At 40.2% G+C, this 15,422-nt stretch overlaps 1 protein-coding gene across 1 annotated transcript in view; it reads right to left on the bottom strand.

Moving 5' to 3' along the window:
* Nucleotides 1–13,168, bottom strand: part of nt5dc2 (5'-nucleotidase domain containing 2) — a 57,015-nt gene extending 43,847 nt beyond the window's left edge. The window contains exon 1 of the mRNA XM_041191800.1: nt 12,828–13,168. Coding sequence (XP_041047734.1) covers nt 12,828–13,083 — 256 coding nt within the window. The 5' untranslated portion in view covers nt 13,084–13,168. The remainder of the gene's footprint in view (nt 1–12,827) is intronic.
* Nucleotides 13,169–15,422: the final 2,254 nt, after the last annotated feature.

Genomic DNA, 15,422 nt, shown 5'->3' with positions numbered 1-15,422 from the left:
CCATGACTAGACTAGCTTTATGTTCCAGATTCATTAATTGAATTCAAATTCCAGCAGCTTCTGTGATAGAATTTGAACTCATGACCCTAGCATTAGCCTAGGTCTCTGGTTTACTAGTCCAGCAGCATTACCACTACACCATTGTCTCCCCCAGAATCTTTATTTTCCATCTAGGTCACCTTATAACCACGTCTTGTAATGGCAACTTCAGTAAACAAAAACTGCATTCTAGGTCCCCAATTACTAGCATGTAATATCATAGATGTTAGCAATAATTCATTGCAATCTTTATCACTTCAGACAATATCAATGCATATTTGGGGATTTTCCACAGGCAATTTTAATGTCTAGCTTATGGATATGATTGTTCACCCTGGCAAAAAGGAAAAGTGCCTTTCCAAGGTTTAAATGTTCCAGTCAACATTAGTAAAACAACTGCAAAGAAAAATCCAGTAAACTATGGTTCCATTTGCTTGCAATAGATTACCACAGTGTATCCCACCATTATTTTACGTAAGCCTATGACTATTTGCTATAAGAATATAATTAACTTTTGTTTCTAGAAAACTATTTGACAAGAGCATTTTTCTCTTTTATAGTCACATTACAAACAGTGAAGCAAGGAACAGAGTTGGGGTGTGGAATACTTTTACGTGATTACATTCAGTAAAATCAACAGTGAAGCGTATGTTTTGTAATGCAAGAAAATGTAGCCAGGACATGAGATAGTTGCACGTAACCATTTGCATTGTACCAGAAGCAAAATATTCAACCAGCTATATACAAGTACTTTGTTATTTAGTCCAATATTAATATTATTGAAAAAAAGAAACATGCAGAGTCATGACTGGAGGCTGAGACATGTATTTTTGAGTTAGTCAGTATGGCAAAGAAAGTTCTCACCAAAACATACATTTATATATGTATAACTTTTAAAATCTTTTTGCAGTGTTTAGAGTTAATTCTTTAGAAAATAAATTTGCATGAAATAAGCATAAATGCCCCCAAATTTTTTTTATACAGTACACATCTCATCCTTGTCATGATATTTTTCTGGTTCTGGGAAGTATGTTTATGGGGGTAAGTATAGTCTGTCTCTTGTGATTTAATTACATTTGGAGTCAAGTGGACTTCAAGTTTAAATCATCAAAAGAAGCTAAGTGCTTGATATGCTAATGAGTAAACATGGATGCTGGATTAGCATGCAAGGTGTGAAGGGAATTTGCATTTTTAGATTTTAAAAAAAGAGTATTTGGATTTCAAAGGGATCTCAGTCTGTTTACTACTAGCCAGGTAAGCAAGGCTAAGGAATGTGTTTATTTTCCCAAAGGTTACTGGATATAGTGGTAACTTGAAAGTTTTTACACTGTGAGAAAGATACAGCTTCAAAGACATATGGAACAACAGAATTTACATTTTAAGAGAGAAACACATATAAAGGAAAATAAAAGGCTTTGTGTCAGAAGGCCATGTAAGATCTAACAGGTGTGTGTTAAATAGCCTTATTGAAGTCTCCACCATTTGTGCATAAGTCTGCTGTCTACCGAAACTGAAGCTGGAGAAAAGCTATTTGGAATTCCACTGTCCAGGGTATTATGTTAACTTGCTGGATCTGTTAAAAATCTAAAACCTATTTTTGAACCATTGCCTTAAAGGGAGTGTAACTGGGGGGTCAAGTTAATTCAGAATTTTAGGAGTAATTGTAGTAATTGTAGTCTTATCAATAAAATAAAAGACTTCAAACACATAAATAATTATTTTAATTTAATTTTTTAAAATCTCTAAAGATCTTGGTGGACTTATTTTTTGAATTCAGTACACACATATGTAATAAATACAAATTGCAAAACTGTTGTGATAGCGTGATCAAGTTTCTCTTTGGCCCACCCAGCACACATTAACTGCCAAGTCATAACATCCTGTACGAATGCAACTCATCTGGTTCCTACTACACACCCAATTTTAATTTAGTTGTAAAGGTCTTGAGCACATTCTCTCAATTTTTTTAATCTACAACTGTACAAATCATTAATTGATAAATGTCTGAAAATGGTAGAAATCTTTCACCAATAAGACCAATGTCTTAGGTCTATTCATCTTTTCTCTCCATCGTGAGGTTAGTTTACAGATGATTACACAATGTTCAGCACCATTTGCAGCTCCTCAGATACTCAAGCAGTCCCTGTCCGTATGCAGAAAGACCTGGACAATACTCAAGCTTAGGCTGATAAGTGGCAAATAACATTTGCCGCACAAGTTTGACCATCTCCAACAAAAGTGAATCTAACCATCTCCCCAAGACATTCAATGGCATTACCTTCGCTGAATCTCCCACCATCAACATCCTAGAGATTATCATTGACCAGAAACTGAACTAGGTCAGCCATATAAATACTGTGGCTACAATAGCAGGTCAGGGGCTGGGAATTCTGCAGAGAGGAACTCACCTCCTGACTCCCCACCATCTACAAGGTACAAATCAGGAGTGTGAAGGAACATTCTCCACTCGCCTGGATGAGTGCATCTCCAACAACACACATGAAGTCACCATCTAGGACAAAGCAGCCCTCTTGATCAGCACCCCATCCACCATATTCAACATTCACTCCCTCCACTATCGATGCACAGTGGGAGCAGTGTGTACCATCTACAAGATACAACGCAGCTACTTAAAGGTTCTAAATCCTTGACTTCTACCACCTAGAAAGACAAGGACAGCAGGAGCATGGAAACACCACCACCTATAAGTTCCCCTCAGTCACACACCATCCTGAATTGGAGCTATATCGCCATTCCTTCACTGTTGCTGGGTCAAAATCCTAGAACCCCCTTCCTAACAGCAATGTAGGTGTTCCTACAACACATGGACTGCAGGGGTTTGACAAGGCAGCAGACCAGCACCTTCAAGGGCAATAAAGGATGGGCAATAAGTGCTGGCCTAGCCAGCGCTGCCCACAATGTATGAATGAATACAAAAGAAAAAGTTGTTTGGTGGTACAGAACTTGAGTATTGTTGAAAAAAGAAAACATGTTGTCAAAGCTTTTTGTCTTGCACTCATCAGGACAATTTGCAAGAAAACCAAATGTAAAGGGAACAACAACATATACTTCATGAGAAGAGAGTGCTGATGACTGACAGTTAACTTTCTAGCTTGTTTAGATTCAAACCAGGCATGTTGGCTCTGATTGGTCAAGGCTCTGGGGAATGAACCAGAAAATGGCTGTTGCCTATGTTGTTTAGTTGAAACAGGCACAATGTGTGTACATGTTATTTCTGTCTGTAAAGAACAGGGCCCTGTGTCCTAATATATGTAGCTTCTGGCACGTGTAAGTGCAACACACTACAAGCCCAGCTGATAATCTTGAATTGATTGTCCGCATAATTCTTGGCACACTCAATTGTTTTGGAAATGTTGTCCAATCGTGGAATCATATTTAATGTTGGACACTGTGAGTTTTGCAAGTTTGGGCTGGTTGGGTACAATCTGTACAGAACAGCCAAAGGGCCATGCTACTCATCAGTTAACTATCAGTAATCAGTTAACTAGTGCATTCTCCATGGCAGCACCTCTCCATCCTCCATTTGCCAACCAATCAGCACTCTCTTCCAGCATTTTCAGTTTTCATTTTAGATATCTAGCGTAAGTTGATGTCATAAATCATAAATCATAGAACAGCACAGGAAGGTCATGGAAATATTAGGAGAACTGAATAATGCAGGGTTAAAAAATTAGGCTCTGAGGAATTTTCTCTTTTAAATCTGAAAGGAACACTATTAAGAGTTTTGTACATCTCCTCACATGGAGAGCGGACCTGTGTGAGAAAGGCAGTGGGAGATGAAAGCGGCATAGAGCTCCTTCAACCTGTTTCTACCTGTCAGAGCCAAAGTGTGATGTCAAAGGAGAACAGATAGGTGATTGGTGGGTATCTCTTCCATGTCTCTTTTAATTGGCCAAGTGGTTTAAATCACTTTGTTACAGCTGAAGTATATAGTTAAGAAATTCACTTATAAAATATTTAACACCAAAACTAATTAATTAAATAGAATAAGAGATGGCTGGGCAGGTGATGTGTTGCAGCTGTAGTATGTGGGAGCTGTTGGACGCTAGTGCTATCCAAAGTGACCACATCTGCAGCAACCGTTGGCTGTTTGTGGAACTTCGGCTCAGAGTTGATGAGCTGGAGTCTGAGCTGCAGACACTGCGGCACATCAGGGAGGAGGAAGAGTTATCTGGACACTATTTCAGGAGACAGTCATAACCCTTAGATTAATTACATCAAATTTGGACCATGGTCAGGGACAGGTGGGTGTGACCACGAGTGAGGCAAGTATGGGGATCCAGAATTTAGCTTTGGAGGAGCCTCAGGCAGTGCCCTTGTGCAAAAGGTATGAGGTTCTTGCTCAAAATGTGGATGAGGGCACAGGCTGCAGGGAGGATGAGCGAACTGACCACAGCACAGTGGTACAGAACACCATTCAAGTGGAGGGACAAAAAAAGAAATGTAGTAGTAATAGGGGATAGCATAGTTAGGGGAATAGATACTGTCCTCTGCAGCAAAAACAGAGAGTCCCGAAGGCTGTGTTGCCTACCTGGTGCCAAGTTAAAGGACATTGCTTTTGGGCTGGACAGGAAATTGGAGTGGGAGGGGAAGGACCCAGTTGTCATGTTCCACACAGGTACCAATGACATAGGTAGGACTAGGAAAGAGGTTCTGCTGAAGGACTGCGAGCAGCTCGGGGCTAAATTAAAAAGCAGAACCACAAAGTAATAGTCTCCGGATTACTACCTAAGTCATGTGCAAACTGGCATATTAAATAAGATTAGAGAGGTAAATGCGTGGCTCAAAGATTTGTGTGGGAGGAATGGTTTCTGATTCATGGGGCACTGGCACAAGTACTGGGGAAGGAGAGGCAGTTCCATTGGGATGGGCTTAATTTGAACCATGCTGGGATCAGTGTCCTGGCGAATCGTATAACTAGGGTTATAGATAGGACTTTAAACTCATTAGTGGGGGAGGGTGTTCAATTGAAGGGAAGTGTAAAAATTTAAAAAGAAACAAGGGAGCAGAGGTACAGGGTAGTGAAGAGGTGAATAATAATGAGTGTGACAGGAAGGGGCAGAAATATAAGTAGAAGAGTGCAGCAGAAATCAGAACCAGAATGTATAATAATGGTAAAAAGCCAAAACTTAAGGCTCTTTATCCGAAAGCACGCAGCATTTGTAACAAGATAGATGAGTTGACAGCACAGATAGAAATAAATGAATATGACTTGATAGCTATTCCAGAGATGTGGTTACGGGGTGGTCAAGGCTCAAGGGTATTTGACATTCGGAAAAAAGAGACAAAAAGAAAAATGAGGTGGGATAGCTTTGTTAATAAAGGAAAGCATCAGTGCAGTGGTGAGTAGTGATATAGGTGCAATAGATCGTCATGTGGAATCAGTTTGAATGGAAATAAGGATTAGCAAAGGGAGTCATCTATAGGCCCCCGAAGAGTTGCCTCACTATAGGACAAAGTGTAAATCGGGAAATAATGGAGGTGTGTAATAAGGGCGCTAAAATGGTCATGGGTGATTTTAATCTGCATATTGACTGGACAAATCAGATTGGCAGGGGTAACATGGGAGACGAATTTGTAGAATGCATCAGGGATTGTTTCTTAGAGCAATACATTGCAAAATCTACCCACGAACAGGCTCTTTTAGATCTAGTAATGTGTAATGAGGTGGGATTAATAAGTAATATTATAGTTAAGGATCCTCGAGGGGGTAGCGATCACAACATGGTAGAATTTCAAATTAGTTTGAGGGCGAGCAACTCAGGTCTCGAACCAGTGTCCTCAACTTAAATGAGGGCAATTACAGGGGTATGAAGAAAGTTGTCTAAAGCAGGCCGGGAAAATAGGCTAAGGGGAAGGTTAGTGGATGAGCAGTGGCAGACATTTCATAACACTTAGCAAAAAATTTATCCTGGTCAAAAAGAAGGACTCGAGGAAGGAGTTAATAAAGGTGATCAGGTAGAGTATCCAATCAAAAACTAAGGCATACAAAGTGGCAAAAACTAGTGATAGACCAGAGGATTGGGAATTTTTTTTTTTAGGAACCAGCAGCGGATGACAAAAAAGCTATTAAAGAGGGAGAAAATTGATTATGAAAGTAAATTGACAAGAAGTATAAAAATAAAAAGCAAGACGTCTACAGGTATAGAAAAAAAGAGTGGCTAAAATGAGCATGGGACCCTTGGAGGGTGTGACTGGAGAATTGATAATGGGGAACAGGGAAATAGCAGATAATTTAAACCAATATTTTGCATCGGCCTTCACGGTGAAGGACACTACAAACATCCCAAAGATATCAGATAAACAAGGAGCTTATGGGAGGAAAGATCTTGTAACAGTCTCTATAATGAGGGACAAAGTATTTGAAAAACTAATGGGACTAAAGGCCGATAACTTGCCAGGACCTGATGGTCTGCATCCATGCAAGGGTTTTAAAGGAAGTGGCTGCAAAGATAGTGGAGGCATTGGTCGAAATATTCCCGAACTCACTGGATTCCGGGAGAGTCCCAGCAGGTTGGGAAACTGCTAATGTGACACCCTTGTTCAAGAAGGGAGGGAGACAAAAAGCAGCAAACTATAGGCCAGTCAGCCTAACATCTGTAGTTGGGAAAATACTAGAGTCCATTATTAAGGAAGAAATAGCAGAACATTTAGAAAAGCTTAACACAATCAAACAGAGCCAACATGGCTTTGTGAAAGGGAAATTATGTTTGACAAATTTGCTAGAGTTCTTTGAGGGTATAACAAGCAGAGTTGATAAAGGAGAACTGGTTGATGCAATGTATTTAGATTTCCAGAAGGCATTAGATAAGGTGCCAAATAAAGGCTATTTTGCAAGATAGGAGCCCACGGTAGTGGGGGCAATGTATTAGCACAGATTGAGGATTGGTTAACACACAGAAGACAGAGAGTTGGGATCAGTGAGTCTTTTTCAGGTTGGAAAGACATAACTAGTGGAGTGCCACAAAGATCAGTCCTAGGGCTTCAACTATTTACTATTTACATTAATGACTTAGAGGAGGCGACAGAGTGTAATGTATCCAAATTTGCTGATGATGCAAAAATAGGTGGGAGGACATGTTGTGATGAGGACCTAAGGAATCTGCAAGTGGGTATAGATAGGTTGAGTGAGTGGGCAAAATCTTGGGCAGATGGAGTTTAATGTAGGAAAGTGTGAGTTCATGCATTTTGGTAGCAAGAATCAAAAGACAGACTATCATTTAAATGAAGAGGCACTCCAAAAAAGTGCAGAGGGATCTGGGTGTTCTTGTGCATGAAACACAAAAAGTTAGCCTGCAGGTGCAGCAAATAATTAAGAAGGCAAATGAAATTTTGGCCTGTATTGCTAGGAGGTTGGAGTTTAAAAATAGAGAATGCTTGTTACAACTGTACAGGGTGTTGGTGAGGCTGCATCTGGAGTACTGTGTACAGTTTTGCTCCCCATATTTAAGAAAAGACATAGTTGCACTGGAGGCAGTACAAAAGAGATTCACTATGCTGATTCCTGGGATGAAGGGGTTGACTTATCAAGAACAGCTAAACAGGTTAGGCCTTTATTCTTTAGAGTTTAGAAGAATGAGGGGTAGTCTTATTGAAATGTACAAGATTCTGAGTGTGAATGACAGGGTGCTTGTTGAGAAGATGTTTCCACTAATGGGGGAATCTTGAACTAGGAGACATATAACAGGATAAGGGGACACTCATTTAAAACTGAAATGCAAATTTCTTCTCAGAGGATAGTGAATGTCTGGAATTCTCTACCCCAGAGAGTTGTGGAGGCTCAATCACTAAAGTATTTAAAGAGGAGATAGATAGATTTTTGAAAAATCAGCGAGTTGAGGGATTTGAGGAGCAGGCACGAAAGAGGAGGCCTGGGGCAGATTAGCCATGGTCTTATTGAATGGTGGGGCAGGCTTGACGGGCCAAATGGCCCACTCCTGCTCCTATTTCTTATGTTCTTATGTTCACTGTCCCTGTGTTTTAACATATCATGCTGAAAGAATGGCAAATAATCAAGCTTCCATGTAGTTTATCAAGTTAGATAAAAGAAACCACTGATGGCTGAAGCCATTAGGTTTTCTGTTAGTAATTAGAGTCATTTCAGTGGACATTTTGTGCATAGATATCTTCTTTCGGCTTCCAAAGTCCTTCTGCTAGGTTTTGCCTTAATAGTCTTCACGTTTCATGCAGCACATCTCAGTAGCTTTTTTACATACATTAGCGTGGTACCTTTCGTGTTCAATAACCCTTAAAGCAGAGACTCTTCATAAAAAAATGTCCCACAATATGCCTAAACCCTGAATGAATTCAGGAAAAAGCAGACTTGTCAAAAGCCAATTTGTATTTCTATTTTCACTTTGTATTTTCTCATCTGTTGAAGCAACAAGGAAATAAGCATAAACATCACAAAAAGTTATTTCATACAGTACACATCTCATCTTGTATAAATGCAACCCACCTGGCTCCTAATATACATTCAATTTTAATTAGTTGTAAAAGGTCTTGACCACATTCTCACAATTTTTTTAGCTGCAACTGTATGCAATGAACTATTAATTGATAAATGTCTGAAAATGGTTGAAATCTTTCACTTCATCCTATGAAAATTTAAGTGAGGATTATTCTTTTGTTGCTGTCACATTCAAGATGAACCATTAAATCAGATCTGTTGCTCCAAGATGTAAATGTATCAATTATTTTATGTAGAAATATTTTAACCTCACTACAGATTTCCTTTTGAATCACTTTGGTGGTGTGGCCATTAATTTCTGAGCCACTATAAACCAAATGCGATCAGTTTTGAGATTTAATCCATGTATTTCTTGTAATACAAATAGTCCCAGGTACTGCAGAGTGTTTGCTCCTGACCTGTGATAAGCAGCATGTAAAATCTAGTTAAGTGCATGCATCCCATTTACTTACACCCAGAATTAAATTTTACTTTACACCAAAACCTTGACTGCTTTTTAGTGTCGGTTCATATGGTGAATTTAGTAATTAACATTCATATGCTGTTTTTTCAGCTTTATCCATCCTTCTGTGCAGTGATATCTTCTTTCTCAAGGATTGTAATTTAGTAGCTCTGATTCTAACATTGCAAATTAGACAACAATTTTGCCACTTACTCAACATTAATAGTCACCGAATTCTGAATATTCTAACCGATATAGTAATGCAGGCTTCACATCCTATTTTTCTGTTAAAACAGTTTATCCGAGGATAGACATCTCTGTTCTGCACACATCAGTAATCCATACACCTGATGAACTGTTAGTATTATAAATTGTTAACTTCTTAATTCTGAAGTTCTGCCTTTTCTCAATGAGAATTTTATCTATTACATAGGAACATGGAAACAGAACTGGGTCATTCAACCATTGCAACTAAAGAGCACCTACCAGAAGCACCATGATTTTAGTCAGTGTTGCCACAAGTGATGCCAGAGTTGTGGAATTATAGTTTTCAGCCCACCACATGACAAACAAGTTCACTTGGAGAAGTTTTGAGAGTTTTAAATGTGTAAGGTTACATTCACTAAAGCCAAAAAGGACATGAAAGACTTAAAAAGGTAGTTCACGTTTATGACAATGTACTAGAATGGCATTCCTGGGCATTATGATTCATTATCCATTGTTTCACTACCATAAATAGGGATTCTGGCAAAAGGGCCTACACCTGAAATCTTAATCTCTTTTAACTGCTTTACTGCTGCCAATGTGCCCTCAGTGCAACCATATTTTCCCCCCAAGTTTCCAGCACCTTCAGGTTTTCTTTTTTAATCACCACAAATGGATTATCCAATTGCCTAACTTCTTTGTTTGCTTGTTGACTGCTGCCAAAGAAGATAGCCAGAAAATTATTTTCTGTAGTAAATTCTTTAATGACAGATGAGTCTGACTTTAGTTTGAAATGAGCATCCACTCAGTGAACAGTGGACCCTGATATACCAGGACGAGGATCAGTGATTTTTTTAGATGAGACTTCCTCAGTTGGTGTTGAAATTCAGTATCAGCAGTCCAACACGTCTTATAGTTCATGAATGGTTCTGATCTTGAGCAAGTTGCTCCCACTTATGGACATCTATTTTCTACGGTTTCAGAATTGCTTTTTAAACAGTCTTTATACCTCTTTTGTTGTCCATCAGAAAGATTATTCTCAGTTGTCAATGCAGAATAAAAGATCTTCATTGAGATTAGTTCATCAGACATTCACATTTAACCATCATAGTCATATCTTCATGATCAGAGCATCTATTCTGAGCGTGTCAGCTTTAAGAAGTTGGGTGCTGGGTGTTTTATCTTTCCATCTGATCTTCATTAGCTGTCTCAGGCAGCTTCTGGCATGCATATGTTGTCCAAGCTTCACAGGTATAAAACAGGACTGATAGAACAGCAGCAGATTATACTGAGGTTAGTCTGCAGGCTGATGGTATGCTTGTCCTATTATTTATGAAGTCCAGTATCCTGTATGCTTTATTAACTGGTTGCTCAACCTGCCCTGCCACCTGCAATAACTTGTGCACATATACCTCCAGGTCCCACTGCTCCTGCACCCCCTTTAGAATTGCACTCCTTGTTCTTCCAACCAAAATATATAACTTCTAAGGGATCACGGGGTGATTGCAACCTTCAAGATCTATTACCAAAGCTTATCTTTTGGCTGGGACTTCAGGGAAACCGAATGTGATAATGTTCCTACCCTAAAAAGAACGTTGGGAGAATAACATTGTGAAGGCCATTGATAACACCTCTGTGGCATAGAATGAGGTAACCTTAACATCCCTGTGGCATATAATGAAGTTACATCATCCAATATAAAAGGTTGTGAGGAAGCTGTAGCCGGACTGCATTGGAGCCAAAGGCTACATGGAGCCCATTGAGGAAATGCAAGAGACAGTTATAGAAAATTGGCAAGCAAATGGGATTAGAGGGGCTAAACACAGGATTTGCAGGGTTGCTTGCCTCCCATGCAGAGATATTATTTACCAAGGGCATGAAAGAAATGGGACAACAAAAGTTTGTAGAGGAGAATGGAGGATGATGAGCAAGAACAACCAACCAAGATATTCAGCTCAAAATCACTTGGTGATGCCTTGAAAGTCAGTGTCTTGTGGCACATTGCTGGCATCCCTACCTCTGAGCCAGAAGCTCCAAGTCTGTGTCCCACTCAAGGATGGCCAAGGAAGGTGTGTTCATAACATGGCCAAACAGACTGATTATCAACGTGCAAATGTGTAACTGGCAGGTGGTAAGAGCAGGAGAGTCTCCTGGTCATCCAGAGTCTGTAGAAGGCAACAGTAAACCACTGCAGTATCTTGCCAAGCATAAATTTGCACCACCACATGATGCAGCACCAGTACATGATGCAACACCAACACCCTCTTAGGGCATGGTGCCTGAAGAGAGAAAGAGAGAGAGAGATGTCTTGAAAAATCTTGAAGAGGCAATGGCCATCTTTGATAAACAATACTCTGCCATAGAATGCACAGAAGCATTAACGATGCAGTCAACTAGTACAGAGAAAAGAACAAAAATCTAAAGTGCAGCTGTCACTGGAAAAATTCTTTAACCCACTGGAAAGAACCCTTCAAAGGATGCTGCATAGATCCCTACTAATAGCCCTCAAAAAGCCAGTTGTAATAGCCCTCTAAAAAAGTCCATCCAACCGCCAGTAAAACCCATCTCCACCACCACTCATCCATTTCCCTAGTGAGACTAGGCTTCACAGCTTGGCGAGTACCCAAGTTATACATTTTCTTAGCTTTGTAATGTTAATGCATTAATGTACATGTTTGCATGGAAATGTACATTCCTAAAGCCAGGAACATAGCCCCCAGTTATAACATTGTTTCTATGATTTGGATATCGTCATTTTGCACAATTTTGCATTTCCAGGAGCCAGCTACAGGACTTCCTGTATGTTAACTGACTACAGCGTCTGGACCGAATCTTAAACTCACTTAGAGGTGAATGAGCTGAAACTGAGATAAGACCATAAGAGGTAGGAGCAGAAGTAGGTCATTCAGTCCATGGAGCCTGCTCCACCATTCAATGAGATCACAGCTAATCTGATAATCCTCAACTACACTTTCCTGCCTTTTCCCCAAAACCCTCGATTCCCTTACTGATTAAAAATCTCTATCTCAGCCTTTAACATACTTATCGACCCAGCCTCTCAGCCCTCTGCGGGAAAGAATTCCACAGATTGACTACCTTTTAAAGAAGAAATTCCTCCTCTTCTCTGTCTTAAATGGGCTAACACCAAAGCATTAAGTATTTATTAAGGAATATTATAAAACATTTTTTTATTTTAACTATTTGACCTATATCAATCTATTTCTGCGTATCTCCTTGAGTGGCTCCTGTGCAGAATGAACAGAAGCATTAACGATGCAGTCAACAGAAAACTGAACTGTCCGATCAACACGCTATCTTGAGCTGTTAATAAATAAGTTCGTTATGGATGGTACATGTGAACAGCAAAATATTCATCGCTTCGAGTTGAAATTTTATATGTTGGTTACCTTATCTAAATAAAATTTACGAATGTAAATCCACAATGAACTCAAAATAAAGAGTTAAACTATAAGAAAGTGAAAAATTGATACAGGTGTAAATATACCGCTTTTATCAAACAAATACACCATTATCCGTGCATACGTTTCAGAGTTAGAGATCTGAAAAGCTCTCAAATCCATGTGAGTTATTATCAGAAACACGAACAGAATGCACTCAATATGATCAATAACCATTCCTTGCCAAACTTACCATGAACTAATTTTTTCATCTCATTATAACGACCCCACAGATAAGTTTTGTTCTCAATCTTTCCAGTTGCATTTGGTCTGCTGATTCCACGAGCATCTGTTGGACTGTGTTGCGGCGCCCGACCTCGCTTCTCATAGCTGTCTAAGGGCACATCAACACCTTTTGTGCAATAACCCACAGCTAAATTAGCGGCGGAAAACTTAATCGTTTTCCACTGCAAAGATGCAGATAAAGACTTTGCAAGCAAGCTAGCCATATCCTGTATTGCACTTTGAATTCTCTCGTTCAGGACGAGCAATAAATCAGAGTGAATTAAAAGCTTTTTAAGGACGGACGCCCTGCGGCAAGCCGTCCTTTTACAGCACGGATCAGGCTTTTAATCGTATTCCGTTGATCACATTAAAAGCTCCTGTCACAAACAAAGGATTCTCCAATCAAACCCCGCCTTTGCGGCTGGGAACCAATCTAATTTGGTAACTGGGAACTCTCCCTTTGCACAAACTGATGGAGGAGGGCACATGTTAATTTCTAGTTTCTCGTCAGAAACCGCTGAAAAAAATCATGGAGGGCGCAGCTAGTTCCTCACGTACTGATAAATCAATTAGTATTACTTTGAAATCGGTCTTTTAGTTACAAATAAAAAAGAAAAAAAACTGAGAAGGCTGAAAATCTGAAATAAAGACGGAAAATGCCGGAAATGCGCAGCAGGCCCCTTGTCGCATGTGAAGAGAAAATGTTAGATTACAAACCCTTCATCAGAACTGAAAGGGAGCTCAAAAATAGTGTTGAATATAAAAAGGGGAAGATACCAAGAATGTTCTCAACGAAATACATCGAAACAACAAAAGGTGACAAAAACATGGGAAAGGCCCACATAAAAAAGGACAATAAAATCATATAGCTGAAAGGTATTAGAAAGCAATGGAAAAGAAAATAGAGCGAGGAGCAGTGCTGGCTGGCGATTGATTATCGTTGTTTTGTCTTACTGCCCAAGGCATTACCGACCTGAAATTTGCATTTTGGAGAATGGGAATAGGAGGGGGGAGTTAAAGTCGTAAATCGCAGAGGGGGTGGTGGGGGGGGAGCAAGTTCATATTTATGGACAGAATGGAAGCCTTTAATTACTCAATCTATATTTGCTTAAAGTTTGGTTCATCAAAACTCTACTGCCCATGTTCTACCATTCATTAAGATAAAAGCAAAATGCTGCAGATGCTGGAAATCTGAAACAAAAACAAAAATTGCTGGAAAACTCAGCAGGTCTGACAACATCTGTTAATGTTTCCAGTCCGTATGACTCTTCATCAGAACTAAAGAGAAATAGAAATGTGGTGAAATATAAGCTGTTTAAGGGGGATGGGGCAGGTGGAGCTGGATAGAGGGCCAGTGATAGGTGGAGGCAAAGGAAAGATTGCCAAAGATGTCATAAACAAAAGGTCAAAGAGGTTTTGATGATGGTGATATTAGCTAAAGGATGTGCTAATGGTGACATTAAGGGTAGAAAGCAGGATGAGCAAGTGACAGGTGGCCCTAGTGGGGGTGGGGGGAGGGAATCAAAATAGGCTAAAAGGTGGAGATAAAACAAAATAATTTTTTAAAATAATAACAAAAATAGGTAGGAAAATAAAAATATACATATAAAAATATATAATGATTATTAGAAAAAAGGGTATCAAAAAGGGGGTGAGGATGGAGGAGAGAGTTCATGAACTGAAGTTGTTGAACTCAATGTTAAGTCCGGAAGGCTGTAAAGTGCCTAGTCAGAAGAAGAGGTGCTGTTCCTCCAGTTTGCGTTGAGCTTCACTAGAACATTGCAGCAAGCCAAGGACGGACATGTGGGCATCAGAGCAGGGTGGTGTGTTGAAATGGCAAGTGACAGGAAGGTCAGGGTCATGGTCACCCAGTCTGCGTTTGGTCTCTCCAATGTAGAGAAGACCGCATTGGGAGCAGCGAATGCAGCAGACTAAATTGAGGCACGTGCAAGTGAAATGAAACACTTGAAAGGAGGGTTTGGGCCTTTGGACGGTGAGGAGGGGGGAAGTAAAGGGGCAGGTGTTACACCTTCTGTGGTTGCAAGGGAAGGTGCCATGGGAGGGGGTTGAGGTGTAGGCGGTGATGGAAGAGTGGACCAGGGTGTCCAGGAGGGAATGGTCCCTATGGAATGCCGATGGGGGGGGTGGTGAAGGGAAGATGTGTTTGGTGGTGGCATCATGCTGGAGTTGGCAGAAATGGTGGAGGATGATCTTATGAATGCAGAGGCTGGAGGGGTGGCAAGTGAAGATAAGGGGGAGCCTATCATGGTTCTGGGAGGGAGAGAAAGGTGTGAGGGCGGATGTGCGGGAGATGCCAGACACAGTTGAGGGCCCTGTCAACCACCGTGAGTGGAAAACCTCGGTTAAGGAAGAAGGAAGACATGCCAGAAGAACTGTTTTGGAAAGTGGCATCATTGGAACAGATGTAATGGAGGTGAAGGAACTGAGAGAATGGATGGAGTCCTTACAGGAAGCAGGGTGTGAGGAGCTGTAATCGAGGTAGCTGTGTTAGTCGATGGGCTTGTAATGAATATTGGTGGAAATGCTATCACCAGAAATTAAG

Source organism: Carcharodon carcharias, chromosome 7 (assembly GCF_017639515.1).
Source record: "Carcharodon carcharias isolate sCarCar2 chromosome 7, sCarCar2.pri, whole genome shotgun sequence".
Classification (NCBI taxonomy): Eukaryota; Metazoa; Chordata; class Chondrichthyes; order Lamniformes; family Lamnidae; genus Carcharodon; species Carcharodon carcharias.
This window is presented reverse-complemented; position numbering and strand designations above follow the sequence as displayed.